Source organism: Dipodomys ordii, unplaced genomic scaffold (assembly GCF_000151885.1).
Source record: "Dipodomys ordii isolate 6190 unplaced genomic scaffold, Dord_2.0 Scaffold104, whole genome shotgun sequence".
In the NCBI taxonomy this organism is placed as follows: domain Eukaryota; kingdom Metazoa; phylum Chordata; class Mammalia; order Rodentia; family Heteromyidae; genus Dipodomys; species Dipodomys ordii.
Window position 1 is genome coordinate 1,322,978 of NW_012267320.1, and position 19,580 is coordinate 1,342,557.

General features: G+C 48.1%; 1 protein-coding gene across 1 annotated transcript; it reads right to left on the minus strand.

The window, feature by feature from the left end:
• Positions 1–572: 572 nt before the first annotated feature.
• Chaf1b (chromatin assembly factor 1, subunit B (p60)) lies at positions 573–19,258 on the minus strand. The gene is made up of 14 exons (XM_013027474.1): positions 19,163–19,258; positions 18,254–18,409; positions 16,995–17,127; positions 15,575–15,692; positions 13,868–13,971; positions 12,313–12,409; positions 10,323–10,407; positions 9,055–9,148; positions 7,265–7,334; positions 7,087–7,178; positions 4,783–4,942; positions 3,571–3,990; positions 1,615–1,709; positions 573–1,103 (listed from the first exon to the last, which is right to left on the minus strand). The coding sequence occupies exons 2-14, from the start codon at positions 18,377–18,379 to the stop codon at positions 1,012–1,014; spliced, it is 1,686 nt and encodes a 561-aa protein (XP_012882928.1). The 5' UTR covers positions 18,380–18,409; positions 19,163–19,258; the 3' UTR covers positions 573–1,011.
• Between the last annotated feature and the right edge of the window lie 322 nt (positions 19,259–19,580).

A 19,580-nucleotide genomic window follows, 5' to 3' on the forward strand; every position in this document is an offset into this window, starting at 1 on the left:
TGACATTTTATAGTGAATGAGTATTAGCAATTCCTTACTCTTATTACTAAATTAAATAGAACCACTTCTCTATAGCAGCATGACACTTCTCACCTTGATGAGCCACAGTCTGGGAGGAGGCCGTGCAGGCTTTCTGCCCCAAAGAGAACAGCTCCTCCCAGGCTCCTCGGTTCACGCCAGAGGAACGAGCATACATCCATGCCGTGGCCCAGCGCCACAGTCAAACAACACCCCCGACCACAAACCGCCCAGCACCTCCTGAGCTGACCCTTCAGCTCACGGAAACAAGCAACTCTGGTCCACAGCTCACACTCACCCCTTGGAGAAGAGAGCACAGGATGTTCCTGGGGCCCAAAGCAAGCAAGGAAAGAGCCATAAATTACTAACGTTTTTGGTGGGTTTCTTCCTTTGCTTTGAAAAGCCATTCTAAAATTTTAACTTACTGTATGTAAAACAGTATCTCAAGTTTCCCCTTAAAAAAAAAATTCCTGTTCTTGGTTTTGCTTGACCACAGCTGCTAACCGGCTAGCACGGGCACTGCTACCTCACACCCGACAAAACAAAAACAGAAACATCATTCAAAGTTTAATCAACTAATTGAAGCCCAACCTAATAATCACTTTAAGCACTTTGAAACCCAACAGTACAAACGTTCCCCATCACTTTCTAGTTGTCACTTCACAGGCATTCCCTCCAGGAAGTGTCTGCGCTTCCACGAGTGTTTCTAGGATTACTGATTTTCACACTAGATAACGGCGAACTGCTCTGGTTTCACAAACTCATCAGAGGGAGGATTTAGTCTGTTATGATATCCACATTCTCTAGTTGAGAATAAATGACTGAGTCCAAGAACATGCATACTTCTGGGGAAAAACCAGTGCATGTTTCTTGCTGTCACAAATCAATTTATGGGTAGACGTCCGTTCCACTCCGATGCCGCTTGCGGGCTTCTCTGGCCTCCCCGCTCCCTCCCTGCGCTGGGCCTGCCAGGCTGCAGGCGGAATTCAGGAATCAAGGGTCTGGGCTTTGGGTGTCTCCCTTGTCTTCCTCGAATCTGGGCCGTTTCAGTTCCGGAGGACTGCCCTGAGGGTCTGCAGGCATCTCTGAAATATTAACCATCATAAGGTCAGCAAGGACAGGAAGCTCTCCGTACACAGAGCTGATTGTTTACAAAATAGAGAACCATGACTGAAACGTAAGTGCCTGGCAAGATCCTGAACTACAGGAAAAGGATCTGCCCCACTGGTTCTCAATTAGATGACTCTGCCTGTAATGGGACAGTGACACTTGAGAATGTCATCGGCAAAGAAGTGGTACTCAGAGAGGCTACTGAACATCCTACAATACCCAGGGAACTCTCCAGATCAAAGAACTATCTGACCCAAAGCATTAGCAGCTAGCTTTCAGGTGGAGAAACAAATTGTGAAGCCATTATTGAGCTCCGAGGGATGTTTTTACTCCCACGGAGACACAAACAGCCAGAAAGTCTAACAGACCATTCCCAGCATGTAGCCGTGCTTCCTCAGAGCTGACATAAAACCACATGATGAAATGTTCAAAAGTACAGAAGATGTTCTATTGCAAATACACAAAACCAGTAACTATACAACTTACCTGATTCCATTTCTTCTGTGGAAGAGGGAGACATTAGGCCGCTTGGTAGAGAATTTGGTGGAGTATCTGTCTTTATGGGTGTTAAGTTTATTCTCCTTGATTAGAAGAGTAAAGATTAAAAAGGTAAAAATTCCTTAATATCAAAAGAATTGCTTATGCATGATACTAAGTTTCAAAACTACCAAAGGAGTTAACCAGGCCAGGCATTAAATTTAATGCTGTATGCAGGTATACAATAAGTAAGACTGCATTCACATGCTACATCAGACGGTCACATTGACAATACTCAGCTAGCTGAGACTGTCCACCATCTGCCAGTCTCAGAGGCTGAATTCTGATCATGAGCAATGGCCAAGCAGACACTGAGCAGACATGGTGTCTACTTACAAAAAGCAAGTACCAAAACATAGATAACTCTTGTTTATAAATCTAAAGTTTTCATTTTTAACATTTTAAAAACTATGGCTATAAGGTAGTAAATGGTTTAAAAAAAAATCAAGACACTAAAAGCAATTTAGCACCAGTTTTACCTAAAAAAATAAGAAGTTTAAAAATACGAATCTACCCTGCAGCAGTTAGAGTTAAACCTTAGAAGATGAAGTGAGAGAGTGGGTGCAGAGGTAGGGGTGGGATGGGAGGCTGGTGAGCAGGGCTCCAGCCACAGAGGACTATCCTCACAGCCCAGCTGGGTGACACACCTGCCAGCGGTGAACCGTGTGTGTGTGATCACACTGTAACCTGTACAAATATACAGTGTGATATTCAAGTGAAAGGTAAAATAAAACTGAATTTTTAAAAAGGCACTTGCTATAGTTTGGATAAGCAGCTCCCAGGAGGGGTGGGCCCAATGGAAGGCTGTCACGTCAGTGAGGCAGACCTGTAAGGGGACGCAGCCCCACCCCCACCCCATCTCTGCTTCAGGACTCAATGACAGGAGCAATCTCTTCTGTCCCTGGCTCCGGCCACGCACGGGCCACAGCAGGCCCCCCCCCCCCCAGAGTGAAGAGCCCAAATCAGGATTTCCTCCTCACATACTGACTGCCTCAGCCTGTCACCATGTCACAATGAAGGACACTAACCAACAGTGCTCGCTTGATTTGCATGCATTCAGAAAGTGCTTGCTGCTGCCCGGGCCAGTCAGCCAGGAAGAGAAATGAAGAAGACATTTCCTATCTTGCAGGGCTCAGAATATAAGAGGAGCTGGGGGACTAATAAACACCTGCTACCAGATGTCTACTCAGAGAGGAGGGCTGAAAGGGCACAAAGACCACATTCAAATAGGTCTTTCAAAAGACTCTAGGCCGAGCACTGGTGGCTCACATTTGTAATCATAGCTACTCAGGAGGCTGAGATTTGAGGTATAACGGTTCAAAACCAACAAATCCAACAAATCCGTAACACTCTTATCTCCAATCCCCACCAAAAAGCTGAAGTACAGGTGTGGCTCATGTGGTAGAGTGGTAGCCTTGAGCAGAAAAAACTAAGGGACAGTATCCAGGCCGGGAGTTCAAGTTCATATTAAAAATAATAATAAATACATTGCTTCTCTATTTATATACCTCTCCTTATACTAAATACACTAAAATGTTATTTGATTTAGCAGAAAGTGAAAAAAAAAAAAAACTCTAAAGCCACCAAGAGGGGCGGGAACGGGTTTTCCCAAAGGTCAGACACAGGCCGCACAGAGCACAGACCTTAGCATACACTCAATGCATGACCCTAGGTCCTCTGAGAGATTAGAACATTGCTGGTGTCAGAACGCCTGGCCACAGTCCCATCACAGGATGCGTCCAGGATGCACGTGCCCAGCCAGAAAAGCGTGTGCTTTGTCTCAGGCAGGACAGGCAGCTGCAGAGAACTGACAGAAGGAGCGAGCCTTCGTTCTGTGTATGAGCGTCACTGTCATGGACTGTCTATGATCATTCTGCAACAGTACTTTCAGTCCAGTGGTCTTACCGCGGAGGTGTTTTGCTCCAGGCCTGTAAAGTGTTCAGCGTGACCCTCCGTGATGGGGGGGCTCTGGGGTTCTGACTGTTGGGCTGCAGGATCTTCTCCTCTGAAGGGCTTTTGACACCAGGTGTGACTGGTGACATGTCCTTGACAGCTGCCGGGGCTGGAGTAGATGTGGTTGGCAGGGGCGATGTCCCAGGGCTGCTGGAGTCTTGAGCTCTGCTGGCCAGGCCTCCTTCGGCTGGTCTGGACCCTGGGGAAGCCCCCTGCTGCATCTGACTCTTGGTTTTCTTTGCTGTATCAGGAGTTCTCACCGTCAACACTGGCTTCTCTTTCAGTGGAATGCCAAGTTCATCTTTCTCAAATGTCACAAACGAGCAATAACCATCGGTAGAAGAAATGGCCAGGAAGGCTCCATCGCTGGACCTGTGTCCCCAAAGCAAGGGAAAAAAGGGGCTGTTACTAAAATCTATGGCTATGCTTAATGGTTTCTTGACTAGTTAGGAAATGGAAGTTCAAGCAAAATCACAGCTTTGACGACAAAATTCAGGAAGCACAACCAGGCAAGGGTGGTTTGTGCAAACACCCCAGGCATGCAGTTTCCTGCTCTACTCCCACCTTGACTTCCCACTTCAGTGCGAGCTATGTGCACTGCTACCAATGCTCGCCTGGGGTGACATGATCTCCCCAAGATGAAACGGAAATTACAAGGAAAAAGGTTATTACAAAGGGTGGGTAGGGCGCCAGTAGCTCACACTTCAGAGTATGGCAGCCTGGAAAGAAAAGTCCTCAAGATTCCACCTCCAAAATAACCAGCAAAAAGCCAGACTGAAGTTGTGGCTAAATAGTAGAGCACCAGCTGAGCAAACAAGCAAGTCCCTGAGTTAAAACCCTTGAACAGGCAAAACAAAAGAGAAAAACAAAAACAAAAGGCCTCAACCAGAGTGTGGCACCAAGCACGGCAGAGGCTGAGCAAGGGCCAAAGGTGGCAGGGGAAGGGCAGAGTGCCAAGTGACATTGCAGGGACAGTCCTGGATCTGAGGTCTTCCTGGGGGCTGTCAGGTGATAGCCTCCTCTCGGGGACCCTGGCTCTCAATGTAGGAGCTTAACCATCCTGGGAAGTACCGTGCAGGAAGCAGGCAAGCCCCTAGGCAGGCTGGGCCCGGTCTCCCCTTCCGTGTGAGCACCTCGTTGTAGCCTGGGCGCCCGCGCACTCACCAGGAGATATCGCTCAGCGTGTGGTAGTGGATGTTGGACACGTAGCCAAAGGGGAAGGGCTGCTGGGTGTCGTAAAGCAGCACCGAGTCCTCGGAGGCCACAGCAAACACCACGCGGTAGGGCAGCCTCAGCAGCTGCGTGCTGGGCTCCGGCGCCTTCTCTGCACAACAAACAGTAGGCAAGGAAAACACAAAATCCAGCTTCCCAAAGGGAAAGCCGATCTCCCAGAGCCCTCTCCTGGGGGCAGGCAGGACTTATTCACTAAAGCTCAGTTTACTGTAACATCTACAAAAGAATTTGGCTCCTAGCTTATACACAAACAGAGAGAAAACTAAATAGGCACGAGGGCAGTGTCCCAGAGAACCCAGGCACTGAGGTCCAAAAAAGACAAGAAAAGGAGAGAAGGGGCCGGGCGCCAGTGGCTCACTCCTGTCTTCCTAGCTACTCGGAGGCTGAGATCTGAGGATCATGGTTCAAAGCCAGCTCAGACAGGTAAAGCCATGAGACTCTTATCTCCAATAAACCACTCAGAAAACCGGAAGTGGCACTGTAGTTCAAGTGGTAGAGTGCTCGCCTTGAGCTGAAGAGCTGAGGGACAGCACCCAGGCCCAGAGTTCAAGCCCCACAACCAACAACAACAACTACAACAACAAAAAAGGACTGAAGGGAAGCCTTCACAAGCTGAAGAACTTGAAATACTATATCAAGTGTCTTCAATCCTCTATCCAATTAACTGTATTGTTTACATTAAGGATTAAAAGGTTAAAAATGGCTTCTGGTTCCAGCCATAGGACTGGCTTTGTTTTCCAAATGGAAAACACCAAAATCCCGAGGACTGGCCTCCGGCGGTGAGGCCCAGGCCATGAGACCCAGGGTTGCCAAGAGAGGGGAGCAGCCAGTCAGGCCCACCACTGCCTCCACTGCCTGGCAACTACAGGCAGAGAGCCCCTGCCGGCCTGAAGGTTCCTCATTGAGAGGCGGGGCTAGGGAAGGCCAAGGCGGGAGAGTGCTAGCGCTCGCTCGAGGCCTCTCCAGGCATCAGCTGAGTGCGGGCCAGAGCTGGCCTGTGAGGACTCAACCTAGGCTGGCTGGGCCTACCAGAGGAGCCAGGCCTAAGGCTCACCCAGGCCAGAGGGCACAGGGGTCCCCGGGGGCTGGACAGCAGCCCAGGGGAGGGAGGGCTGAGGAGTTGCTGGAGTTCTGCTGCATCCTTGCACCAGAGAACCACAGCTAATGACGACCTGCGCATTTCAGAAAGGCTAACCGAAGGATTTTTTTTTATCGGTTGTGGGCCCTGAACTCTGGGCCTGGGCACTGTCCTTGAGCATTTCCGTTCAGGGCTAGCGCTCTACCACTTGAGCTGCAGCACCACTTCCGGCGTTTTCTGCTTATGTGATGCTGAGGAATCGAACCCAGGGCCTCATGCATGTGAGGCAAGCGCTCTACCACTGAGCCACCTTCCCAGCCCCTGAAGAATTCTTTTCAATGATTTCACAACAAAAATTGCTGTTTGAGATGCATACACCCTGATGTGGAAGTTATACAATTATATAATTATACAATAAAAATGTACCAAAACTATCATACAGAGCTGGACGCAGTGGCTCACATCTGGAATCCTAGTTTTTCAGGAGGCAAAGCTCGGAAGGACCAAGGTTCAAGGCCAGCCTGGGTAGTAAGCTCATGAAATCCCATCTCAACCAGTAAAAGCTGAGTATGGCTGCTCATGCCTGTGCTAGCCATGTGGGAAGCAGAAGGAAGAGAGTGGTGATCCAGGCTGGCTCAGACAAAAATTAAGACCTCATTTGAAAAATAACAGAAACAAAAAGGGCAGGGGATATGGCCCAAATGAAAAAGCCCCTGCCTACCAAGCATGAGGCCCTGGGCTCAATCACCAGTACCGCTAAAAAATTCAAAATAAATACATAAAACATAACATATTGGGCTGGGAAGGTGGCTCAGTGGTAGAGCGCTTGCCTTGCATGCATGAGGCCCTGGGTTTGATTCCTCAGCACCACATAAACAGAAAAGGCCAGAAGTGGCCCTGTGGCTCAAGTGGTAGAGTGCTAGCCTTGAGCAAAAGAAGCTCAGGGACAGCGCTGAGGCCCCATGGAGTTCAAGCCCCAGGACTGGCCAAAAACAAAAACAATAAACAACCTAACATATGGTACCCCATCAATATGACAACGTTTAATAAGTAAACTGAACCGAGTCCATACACTGACCCTTTCCCAGTGGACAATCCAAGCTCCCCACCCCCACTTTGCTCGAGAACAGAGCAGCGGCATTGCACACAGACCCTACCTGTTTCTACAGCTGGCCTCAACTCAAAGTAGACTGGACAGCAGCGAACAGCCAGCGTGGCTTTTCCGGGGCAGGGAAGATGGGCCAGGGGCCTGCAAGATGACCACAGTTAGAAGCCAGCCGCTACTCTGCAAAGGCACAAGGGGCAGTCTCCATTCTAACGGTTTCAGTTGCATACCTTTTAAGGTTTTTCCTGGAGAAAACGTATGTTGTGTTCATTACATTCTCACCAGATTCCACACATCCAGCTAGGGGGCAAGGAAAGCGGGGAGACAGTCGGTGTTATACTAAACCAGTTCCCAGAAAAAGCCCAAGAGCCTTCAATTCTGGTCACATGATATTTTTCCCTCAAGTAATATTCTGTGGTTCTGATTCAATGATGATGATGACAATGTAGTTGTACAAAGGGATTACAATTCCTTAAGTCAGGCTATGAGTACAGTGCTTCTTGGTCAATGTCACCCCTTCCTTCATTCTCTCCCATTTCCCCCTCCCGTCCTATGCTCAATTTCCATAGTGTCTTTGATTCTGAGGACATACTCAATTAGACTGTCATGATCTGTCACTCCTTGCTCCGTACCTACCTACCTGTCCACACTAGCTGAGGGCTCACAGTCCCTGGGACACTGGGGCATGAAGGCCAACACGTTGGAAGGCCTTGTTAGCAAACACCTTCCTTGAGACCTGCGCTGGTGACGCGCTGTGACTGTTTGTGCCTACATTCGGACGCTGGCTGAGACTCTGGGCTGCCCCATGGCTGCCAGGGACAGCCTGGCCGGGGCTTCTACCTCGGCCCCCAGCAGCTCTAGAGAACAACTCTCCTTTTAGTGTTTTCCTTGTCGGTGTTGTTCTTGCCGGTTCTTCTCTTTCCTTTTTTTTGGTACTGGGGCTTGAACCTAGAGCTTCACTCCTGCTAGACAAGCACCCTCCCCGGTCCATGTTCTGACAACTCTGAGGGGTCGCTGCACTGATGCACAGCAGCCCTCTCTTCCATGATTTCCCACCAACTCAACCTGCTCTAGCTTTGGCCAAATGACAGTTCTACTTCAAACACAAACAGGCCTTTCATTTCTTCAAGGATGTCTAAGTTTCTAGCCAAAGCTCTTCCTCATTTCTATTTTATTTTTATATTTTGTCGGTCATGGGGCTTAAACTCTGGGCCTGGGTGCTGTCCCTCAGCTCTTCAGCTCAAGGCGAGCACTCTACCACTTGAGCTACAGCGCCACTTCCGGTTTTCTGGTGGTTTATTGGAGATAGGAGTCTCAAGGTCTTTCCCGCCTGGGCTGGCTTTGAACTTCGATCCTCAGATCTCAGCCTCCTGAGTAGCTAGGATTACAGGCGTGAGCCACCAGCGCCCAGCTGCTCTTCCTCATTTCTAAAATAGCACTCCAGATTTTCTTGCATGAGTGTTGTTTTTATATTTACATTTAAGTACTGAATTCACCTAGAATTTATTTCTATTTTGCTGGTACTAGGGTTTGAACTCAGGGCCTCACGTGCTTGGCTTGCCTGCTCAGTTGCCACTCTACCACTTGAGCCATGCCTTCAGTTCTAGTATTTTGCTGGTTAGGAATCTCGAGGACTTTTCTGCCAGAGCTAACTTGGAACCTTGACCCTCTGGGTTCCAGCTTCCTAAATAGCTAAGATTGTAAGTGTGAGCCACCAGTGTCCAGCTTAATAGTAAAAAATTCTAAATTGCAATCTGCATGAGACTTCCTCTCTCAAAATGGATAGATCATTAGAATCATTAGTAAATCTTTTGAAAGTTCCAAAAGGTACAACACCCACCCCAGACTAACTTAACGACCATGTGAGAGGTCACAGGCAGTCCTAGCCCTGGAAGGACCTGGAAGGACCACCACGCGGACAAGTTGGTGATAGTTGCTCTGAGTGGACTTCACTGAGCTCAAAAGCAGCAGAAGTCCCTGCTCTGCCATCCACCCTTAAATCAAACACTGTCAAACACACCTGGTGTGAGGAGCAAAGATCCATCAGGGGTGAAACTGAGTCTACGAAAGAACGACTTCATGCTGTCATCATGAAACATCCGGTAACTTCTTGCCTGTGACACAAGAGGTTTAGAAGTCATGCCAAAGTCATGATAAAGGCATACTGATGACTGACTTAGTAATACATGAAACAGAAGTACATTACAACCAAATAATCACATAAGCCTGCAAAGTAATCATTCGTGGGAACCCATCACTCACATTTGCTAAGTAAGCCTATGCATGTGTGCATTTGGGTGGTTGCAAAATTATTTTTTCAACCAACTGTAAGAACACACAGTGCGTGTCAACAGTGCTCAGTCTAGGGAGAGGACTGGGAGATGCGGGAAGATGATCAGGGGACCTCTCTTTCACCCGCTGTGTGGGACAGCTGTGTCACCATTTACCGACACTGTCAACACAGCCTTCGGATCTCAACACAGCCTTCGGTTCTCAAGAACCCAAGGAAGCAGGGACTACAGACATGCGCCCTCAGTGCCAGACGCAGCCTTACCTTGGAGCCTAGGCACCAAGTCCCTTTGCTGCCTCCACAGGTGACTTACTCCCTTCACCTGATTATATGTGTGCCTGCATCATCTTCTAGATCCTTCCTCTTCCTAATATGAGCCCGATGGCTGGTCTTTGCTTTCCACTGACCTGTCACACTGGTGTCCAGCCTTCCTTAGAGTCACTGTTCAACCCTCACTACACCCTGGAATTGTGGGCCCCGCTTATCTCTGCCAGGTGAATCACACCCTAGGCAACCATGCTTTCCAGGTGGTCCCTTGGTGTCAGAGCTATTGTCCATCCAAAGCTCTCCACTGGGAAGGTCAGAAGCTCACACCTACAATCCTAGTAGCAGAAGAAGCTGGGATCTGACAGGCATGCTTCAAAGCTGGACTGGGCAGAATAGTTTGAAAGACTATCTCCAATTAACAAGCAAAAAGCTGGACCAGAAGCATGGCTCCAGTGGTGAAATGCCAGTTGTGAGTAAAAAATCTGAGCAAGACCGTGAGGCCCTGAGATGAAACCCCACTTCAGGCATATACACACACAGAGCAAGCTCTGCCCTGTTCTGATGTCCCCACCTTCATACAGTATGGCCCGGCTCACATTAACTGAGCCTTCATGTCCCGGGGGAAGCTTTAGTGAAGCCCAAAGCACTAAGGTCAATTCCCAGTCCCATCAATAAATTGATCAATAAGTAAAACAAAGTTCTGTCGAGAAAGAATGTCAAAGTGTCTATACCTCTCCTTCGGCCCCTATCCCGGACAGCATCTTTGACACATTGAAAGCCACACGTTTCTTCTGCGTGCTGTACACGCGCAGTACCCTGCCAGAGCACACAAGTGTGAGTTTTGCTTCAGGTAATTGAAATATGTTTCACATAGAAGCAATCTGCACCCATGCATCCATCTATGACACCCCCCCTCCCCCCGCCAAAAACCGTTCCAGCCTGCGGAGCACAGCTATTCACATTGCTAACTAGGACTAAGCCACAGAGCCAAGGAAACATCCCAGTCAAAGCAGGTACTAACAATATAAAGGACACTGTGGTAAGGAAATATGTCGGACCGGTGCTGGTGTCTCACACCTATAATCCTAGCTACTCAAGAGGCTGAGATCTAAGGATCGCAGTTCATTTATTTTTCATTCAGTGTTTCTTTTCAAGCAGGACATACCAGAGTCCTGGTCTGACTTTTAAGGTCTAGGACATCTGGCCCTGTGGTGATTTATACAATTTACTGAAGTTTGTTTTGTGTTAAAAGATCTTGCTTGTTGGAGTAAGGAAAACAGCCAGTAAATATGGCTTCTGTTATTTTGTTTCTATTTGTTTTTACAGTTCTGGAGATTAAACTGAGTTTGCTAGGTAAGTGTTCTACCACTTGAGCCACAATCTGACTGTTAAATATTATTATTTATATATATATTATTATTTCCATTAATCAAACTGGTACTCCAGATCTCCTGAAAGTAAGAAAATGAATGGCATTCACAACATAGCTGGGGGGGGGCGGTCTATGAAAGATAAACACTACCTGTACATGTTGTATATTTGTTGTGATGGCACGGTGATTTGAACTCAGAGCCTTGCCCTTGATAAACAGGTGCTATACCACTTTGAGTCATTCTACTAGCCATTACCTAGTGCTTTTATTCCAGGTTTATATGGAGTTCGATTTTTTCTCTCTCTCTCTTTTTTTTTTTTTTGCCTCTCCTAGGGCTTTAACTCAGGGCCTGGGCACTGTCACTAAGCTTTTGTGCTCAAGGCTCCAGCTCCATTTCTGGCTTTTTACTTGGAGGTAAGAATCTCATGGCCTTTTTTGCCCAGGCTGGCTGTGAATCATAATCCTTAGATCTCAGCCTCTTGAAGAGCTAGGATTATAGGTGTGAGCCACCAATACCCGACTGAGTTCAGTTTTTGTTACTGTTTTTGTTTTGTTTGTTTTTGCCAGTCGGGGGCCCTGAACTCTGGGCCTGGGTGCTGTCCCTCAGCTCTTCAGCTCAAGGCAAACACTCTACCACTTGAGCCACAGCATCATTTCTGGCTTTTTCTTGCTTATGTGGTGCTGAGGAATCAAACCCAGAGCCTCAAACATGCAAGGCAAGCGCTCTACCACTGAGCCACTTTTCCAGCCCTGAGTTCAGTTTTTAAGAAGGCACTCTTAGCCTAGCATCAGTGGCAAAAAAAAAAAGGCACTCTTTAACCACTTTGGCTACTCCCCAGCCCTAAATTCAATTTTTTAAATTAACAAGTTAGATGAATATTTGAAAAGACTATCCCACTAAATAACATACTTAGAATCCCAATTTTTAATTCTTTGTTCAAATAAACACAGTTAAATGCAATGAATACCAACACAGCACAAGACTTCCTTGCAACAAAGGAAACAAGAACAAATGAATCAGGCTGGGAAGGCAGCTCAGTGGTAGAGTGCTTGCCTTGCATACATGAAGCCCTGGGTTCAATTCCTCAGCACCATATAAGCAGAAAAAGCTAGAAGTGGTGCTATGGCTCAAGTGGCAGAGCGCTAGCCTTGAGCTGAAGCGGTGAGGGACAGTGCCCAGGCCCAGAGTTCAGGCCCCACGACCAAAAAAAACCCCAACAAACAACAACAACAAAAAACCCAGGTGAATCAAATCCAGGCTGTAATTTATCTCAGTAAAGTTGTGATTATAAAGAGCTCTGCAAAAAATGTCAAGTAATCAAGAGAAAATGCACCAAATATTGACTTACCTGTCACAACTCAGAGTAGCAATATACTGACCCAGAGGGTCCCAGGTTACTCCTTGCACATAACTTTTATGCTCATTAAAAATGGAAATCTTTTGTCCTACAAAACAAACCCACAAAACATTACCAAAAGCTACTTGGGTACACATTTGTAAATTAAAGCATAAGTACTATTCCCTTAGCAGGCAGTAAGGGAGGGGCTCTGTTCAAAGCCCTGTGTCAATCCCGAACACTACTCCAAACAGCCCACCCTCAAGAGGTTCACAGAGCTGGGTGCCAGTGCTCACACCTGTAATACTAGCTACTCAGGAGGGAGAGATCTGAGGACTGCAGTTCAAAGCCAGCCCAGACAGGAAAGTCCATGAGATTCTTATCTCCGATTAAACACCAAAAAGCCATAAGTGGAGCTATGGGTCAGGTGGGAGAGTGCTATCCTTCAGCAAAAAAAAGCTCAAGGACAGTGCCCAGGCCCTGAGTTCAAGCCCCAGGACTGGTAATAAAAATACAGCCATACATCTATAGACTACTGGAGCCCACACCATGATCTTCTCTCCCCTAATCCCTTCCTCTGCCTCCATGTTACTCTGGAGTCCATGGGCCATGTGCCACCCAGGGATTCTTCTAGAAACATAAACATGCAGACATGTGGCACTCAGATATGTTTAGGGTAAGATCTAAAATCCTCTCCAGGGTCCACTATGGTGTGTGTGACCTGCTCTTCATCTCCTCAACTTCAGATGCTCCCTGCCCCCCACATTTATCCCATCCTCTACTCGGAATGTGCAACCTCTACCACAGGACTTGTGTTCTTGCTGCTCCCATGGCAACAGTGCAGGGGTGCTCGTCTCATAGATATGCTCCCTCGCTTCACTCATCTCTGCTCATACTTCAGATGCTCTGGTAACTGCACACAGCCCTTCAGCACTAGCAGCCCCATGCGTCCGTGCCTGGCATCCTCACCTATATGTAGTTATTTTGTTCCTGTGGTTTCCAGCACTTGCACGCAGAAGCACCCAGCACACTGTGAGACAATGTTCAAAATCACTGCAACTGGCTTAGGGGCATGCTGGATGACTGGCCTCACGGACACTGATATGTGCTGGACACGAAGACAATGCCATTCATTTGCCTTACTTTGGCAACTGCTGCTAATTCTCTAACACTGGAGCTTCTTACGTGCTCGTGTCCCCTCCACCGGAGCAGAGCACGATATCCTCAGCCTCCCAAGAACCCCTAGAATGAAAACTGACCCTCTTTCCTCGCCATTCAGGGCATTTTTACCTTCTCAAGGAAAAAGCTCACTGCCTGCCCCTCATCTCCACACCCAGAGGATGTATTTAGATTTTGCCTCTCCCAGGCACTGATAATTCGCAACACCATCGCCAAACTTCCTAGATTCTAACTGGGATGCTAAAAATTGAGCTGGGTCCGTGGCATTTTGCACCAATCTGTCTCTTTCTGGCTAACTTCATTTCACTGGAGAAATCTTTCATACAACTCTTGGAGGTAAAGCAGGCCAGGACATTCCTTCTCCTGACAGGTCCATCAGCCTACCTACCTTTACTGACATCCCAGATGATGGCCGTGTTGTCCACAGAGGCCGAGGCCATCAAGTTCCCATCAGCTGCCCAGCAGATGTCATACACGTCCTCCAAGTGGCCCCTGCAGTCCAAAGACGACGGAGAAAAACAAGCAGACCACTATGATCTCAAACAAGTTATCAAACCCAGGAGATTCTAGAATCTCTAGGATAAAATCCTAGAAATCTCTAAGCCTACCTAGTAACAAGCATGTTCAAGAATATTTGTATCTTTCAAACAGATTCGTTTTAGTGGGGTGCTGGTGGCTCGTAACTGTAATCGCAGCTACTCAGGAGGCTGAGATCTGAAGACTAAGGTCCAAAGCCAGTCTGGGCAGACAAACCCAAAAGACTCTTATTTCCAATTAACCACCAAAAAGCCAGAAGTATGGGGTCAAGAGGTAAAGAACTAGCCTTGGGCAGAAAAAGCTAAGCCTGAGCATGAGGCCAAGTTCAAGTCCCAGTTCTGACACAAAAAAAGATTCATTTTAGCTGGTATGATTGTGAACACCCGTAATCCCAACACTTGGCAGGCTGGGAGCAGGACCGGCAGCTCAGGGCCAGGTCAGGTGAAACAGCAAGACCCTATCTCAAAACTAGAAAAAAAAAGATTCGTACTCAAGAAAATTTTATATCAGACAGTAAAATAAAATCCATTACAAACATGTTTCTTTCTTGTTGTTTTTGTTTTGTTGGTCAATGAGGCTTATACTGAGGGCCTGGGTCCTGTCCCTGAGTTTTTTTGTCAAGACTAGTGCTCTATTACATTAATCCACAGCTCCACTTACTGTTTTCTGGTTGTTAATTGGAGATTAAAATCTCATGGACACTCTCTCTGCTCTTTTCTAGCTCTTTCTCAGCTCTTTCCTTCTCTTCTCTTTCCCAGCTCCCTTCTCTTTCCTAACTCTCTCTTTCCCACCTTTCCCAGACGCTCTCTTTCCTAGCTCTTTTCTCTCTCTTTCCCAGCTCTCTCTCTTTCCCAGCTCTCCCAGCTCTCTTTCCCAGGCCTTTCCCCACCGTGTGGAGGGCCAAGATGGCCTGATGCCAGCCAGAACGATGAATAAAATCTCATGGACTTTCCTCTCTAGGCTGGCTTTGAACCTCAATCCTCAGATCTCAGCCTCCTGAGCAGCTAGTATTATAGGTGGGAGCCACTGGCACCTGCCTTACGAACATGTTTTTATCCTTTGTTGTCTTATGACTACCTGACATAAGTAAGAATTTAAGTTAGACATAAAGATAAAAGGTGGGTGTGGTGGCACATGTCTGTAATTTCAGGCTGATATAGAAGGATTGTGAGTTTGAGGCCAGGGTGAGCTATATATACCAAGACTCTGCCTCAAAACAAAGCCAAGTATGGTGGTACTGCCTATCATCCCAGTACTCAGAGGTAGACACAGGATGGCAAGTAAGGAGACATCCTGGATTACACAGAAAGTTCTACACTAGGCTGGGCTGTAACAGTCTCAAAAAACAGAGGAACAGGAAGTGGCGCTGTAGCTCAAGTGGTAGAGCGCTCGCCTTGAGTTGAAGAGCTGAGGGACAGCGCCCAGGCCCAGAGTTCAAGCCCCACGACCGACAAAAAAAAAAAAAACAGAGGAACAAATAAAAGCAGACACAAAGATCAGAAGGCGTTTAAAGCATGCAGGTTGTAGAGATAAACATTCCCAGAGCCACCCCAGTTACCTCAGCGTTTTCACAACAGTCCAGTTCTCCTTATTCAGCTGAGCCTCGTCCTCATCCTGAAAAGCAATCTGTTCTGGCTCCTTGTTGTCGTTCACCTTCCACAGCAGAATGACAGCATCTATGCAGGGGGTCAATTGAACACATGCCGGCCGGACAACCCAGGAAAGTAGCTTACACCTGCAATCCTAGCTACTCAGGAGGTTGAGATCTAAGGACTGTTGTTTGAAGCCAGCCAGGGCAAGAAAGTTTGTGAGACTCTTATCTCCAACTAACCACCAAAATGGCAGAAGGGGAGCTGTGGCTCAAGTAGGAGAATGCCACGCTTAACAGAAAGCCCAGGGACAGTGCCCAGGCCCTGAATCAAGCAATCAATCAATGCAGGCTTCTGAGCCTTTAAGACCAAAGGACTTTGCAAAACAAGAGCTGTCCTGTGCTTCCTCCTTGCCAGGGCGAGTATGTACTTCCTGTGAGTTCACACACAGGCCACCCTCTGGACACTGTGGTACTGAACTCAGCCAAAACTGAGATTTCTGTTTTATACTGTTTTCTACACTATTTTAAAGTATGGTATAAAGGCTTATTCTTTTTGTGTTGGTGGTTCTGGGATTTGAACTCTGGGCTTCATGTTCATCAGGCAGGCAGCTCTAATATTTGAGCTCCATCCCCTAGGTAGAAGCATAAAAGTATATTCTGCTGGGCGCTGGTGGCTCACGCCTGTAATCCTACTACTCAGGAGGCTGAGATCTGAGGATAGCGGTTCAAAGCCAGCCCGGGCAGGAAAGACCGTGAGACTCCTATCTCCAATAAACCACTAGAAAACTGGAAGTGGCGCTGTAGCTCAAGTGGTAGAGTGCTCGCCTTGAGCTGAAGAGCTGATGGACAGCACCCAGGCCCAGAGTTCAAGTCCCATGACTGACAAAAAAAAAAAGTATATTCTACATAAGCAAGAATAAAATAAGCACAAGAATAAAATAGAAACAAACATTCATGATAAGACCAGCCCCTAAAATGTTCCCAGAGACAAGAAAATGTGACCCTGAACACCACAGACATAAAACTCCCAATCAAAGCCAGAACCACTGCCCCAGGAACAAATAAAGGAGGAGCTGTTCTCAAATCCATCCTGAGGTTTCTAACACTCCTTACTCTGACACACTCCAAAATGTTATTTTGCTGAGCTACCTAAATACTGATATCAGAAGAAAGCTAATTTGGCTCAAATCTCATTTTTTTTGGGGGGGAGGGCGCATACAAGGTCTTGCTACATAGCCCATACTGTCTTCAAACTCACAATCCTCCTACTTCAACCTCTTCCTCATCCCCAGTTCTAGGATTACAGGTGTTTCCCACCACGATCAGTTCATGACATAAGACACATAGGTATCAGGTTCTCAGAGGAATATGGAAATATAATACTCACCATCTCCTCCTGATGCTAAAATTCCCCCAGTTGGAGAAAACCGCACAACATTAACAGCTTTGGTGTGACGAGCAAGATTTGACAAAAATTCCACAATGGCTTTTCCATCTGGTCCTTTTTCAACCTTCCAGATCTGTTGACAGCAAAAACATTCACTAGGAAAACATACAGTGCTGCCGGGCACTGGTAACTCAGGCCTGTAATCCTAGCTACTCAGGAGACTGAGATCGGAGAATTGCAGTTCAAAGCCAGCCTGAGCAAACAAATCTGCAAGACTGCTATCTCTAACCAGCAAAAAGTTTTTAGTGAAGGTGTTGTTTAAAGTGGTAGTGTACCAGCCTGGAGTGGAAAAGCCAATTGAAAGTACGAATCCAAGTTCACATGCCAAGAAAAAATTGTTAAACAATTCTATGTTTATTGCAAGGAGAAAGTTGAATTCTCTTTGTGGAGACATTAAATGAATCTAAAGCATACAGCAGTAGTTGCGTTGTGTACTGTCCACCCTCCTACTTTTGTCTAGAGCAAGGTGTCACCCCACGAGAAGCCACCATCATATTGTAAAATGATTGGCACCACTTGGCCACAAGGTAAGGAGTTAGCATGAAATCTCTTCATGTTTTCACTGTTTACTCCAAGCCCTGAGATTTTCCCAGGCTATACAAGGCATTGGGGTTGGTTGACATTAGTCCTATGTATTCATTTATGTTAATTTATGTGTATGCCACTATTGGACTTGAACTCAGGGCTTTAACACCATCCCTCTGATTTTTTTGGCTCAAGACCAGCACTCTACCAGTTGAGCAAAAGCTCTACTTCCCACTTTTTTGTGGTTAATTGGAGATAAGAATCTCAAGGCTGGGCTGGGAAGGTGGTTCAGTGGTAGAGCACTTGCCTTGCATGCTCGAGGCCCTGGATTTGATTCCTCAGCACCACATAAGAAAAAAGAAAAAAGCCAGAAGTGGCGCTGTGTTTCAAGTGGTAGAGTACTAGTCTTGAGCTGAAGAACTGAGGGACAGCGCCCAGGCCCAGAGTTCAGGCCCCACGACTGGAACCTCCCCCCCCCCCAAAAAAAATGAATCTCAAAGACTCTCCTGCCTGGGCTGGCTTTGAGAATCCTCAGATCTCAGTCTTCTGAGTAGCTAAAATTACAGGAACGAGCCACTTGAACCAGGCTTGATTAGTTTTACATGAATAAAGGAATGAAAATTTCAGCTAAACGTAGAGTTTCTATGGATCTTATGATCTCTGCCTGGATTTACCCTGACAGCAGTGTCCACCCCGGCTGAGGCCAGCCTGTGGATCTTCCCGTTTGTGTTGTGCTGGAAGTCCAGGCTGTACACAGGCTCCTTGTTGTGCCAGGCTATTTCACACGTGATGACCTTCATCCTCCCACTCTGGACTCACAAGAAGTTTCTCCTGTAGTGAGCAGAAAAACACCAGCAATAAATTATAGGACATTGTAGCAGTGAAAGTCTATTGAGCAAGTGCTTGCTTATCAGGAACCCCTGCTAAATACTGTGAAGGCACCCAGCATGGGGAGAAGAGGCCAGAAAGTTCTGCTTCAAATGCTTCCTTGATCCCTGCCTTCCTCAAGTTCATGATTCTGCTACACCCAGAAGAGCAAAATGAAAAACACCCAGGTAGACTGGGGATGGCGGCCTTGAGGGAGCATCCACAGGGCCCAAGAGGGGGCCTATATGGGGGTGGGGTGGGGCTATCTACCATTAGGGCTACCTGAGGAGAAAATCACTGGGGAGGGGAACCAAGGGGATTAGTGAGGGATAGGTAGGTAGGGAATCACAGGGATCAGGAGGAGGGGGCGGGGGGAGAGCATCCCAGAAAAGGGAGTCTCAGGGGCAAGAAACCTGCACGTGCCAGAGGGCAGGATGGAACGGACATGGACAGTGGCCGGGAAGCCCCCCCCCTGAGGGGACACTGAGGGGGAGCCCTTCCTCGGGGAGGAGACTGGGGGAGAGGCCCCTCCTCGGGGAAGGGACCCGGGGGTAGCCCCCTCCTCGGGGAGGAGACAGTGAGGGGAGCCCCCTCGGGAAGCCCGGCCGGCCTAACAGGGAGGAGGTCACGCAGGGCCCGGGCAGGGCCGGCCGCCCGCACGCGCGCCACTGCGAAACCTATCCCCTCCCCAGCAGCGGCCCGCGCCCCGCCAGTACCTCTTGCCTGGCTCGTCTCCTCAGAACCGTGGAATTTGGGGGAGGTCACCAACTCCAGAAGCCGAACCTGCAGGGACGCGCCGAATCCGCGGCGCCGCCACCTCCCGCCGTCGCGCGCGGCGCTTCCCGCGCGCCGCAGGCTCCACCCCCTCGTGGGCGGGGCTAGGGCGAGGCCCGTCGCGCGGTGGGCGTGGCCACGGCGCTATCCCGTCTTCTAGCGGGCGGGACTCCGGAGATCTGTGCAGCGCCACCGGTCGGTGGCGGTCATCCGTCCACCGGAGCCGGCGGGTCAGGACACGGCCCGGGCGAAGACAGGCAGCGGATTCTTTTTTTTCTTTTTTTGGTCGGTCGTGGGTCTTGAACTCTGGGCCTGGGCGCTGTTGCTCAGCTCTTCAGCTCAAGGTGAGTGCTGTACCTC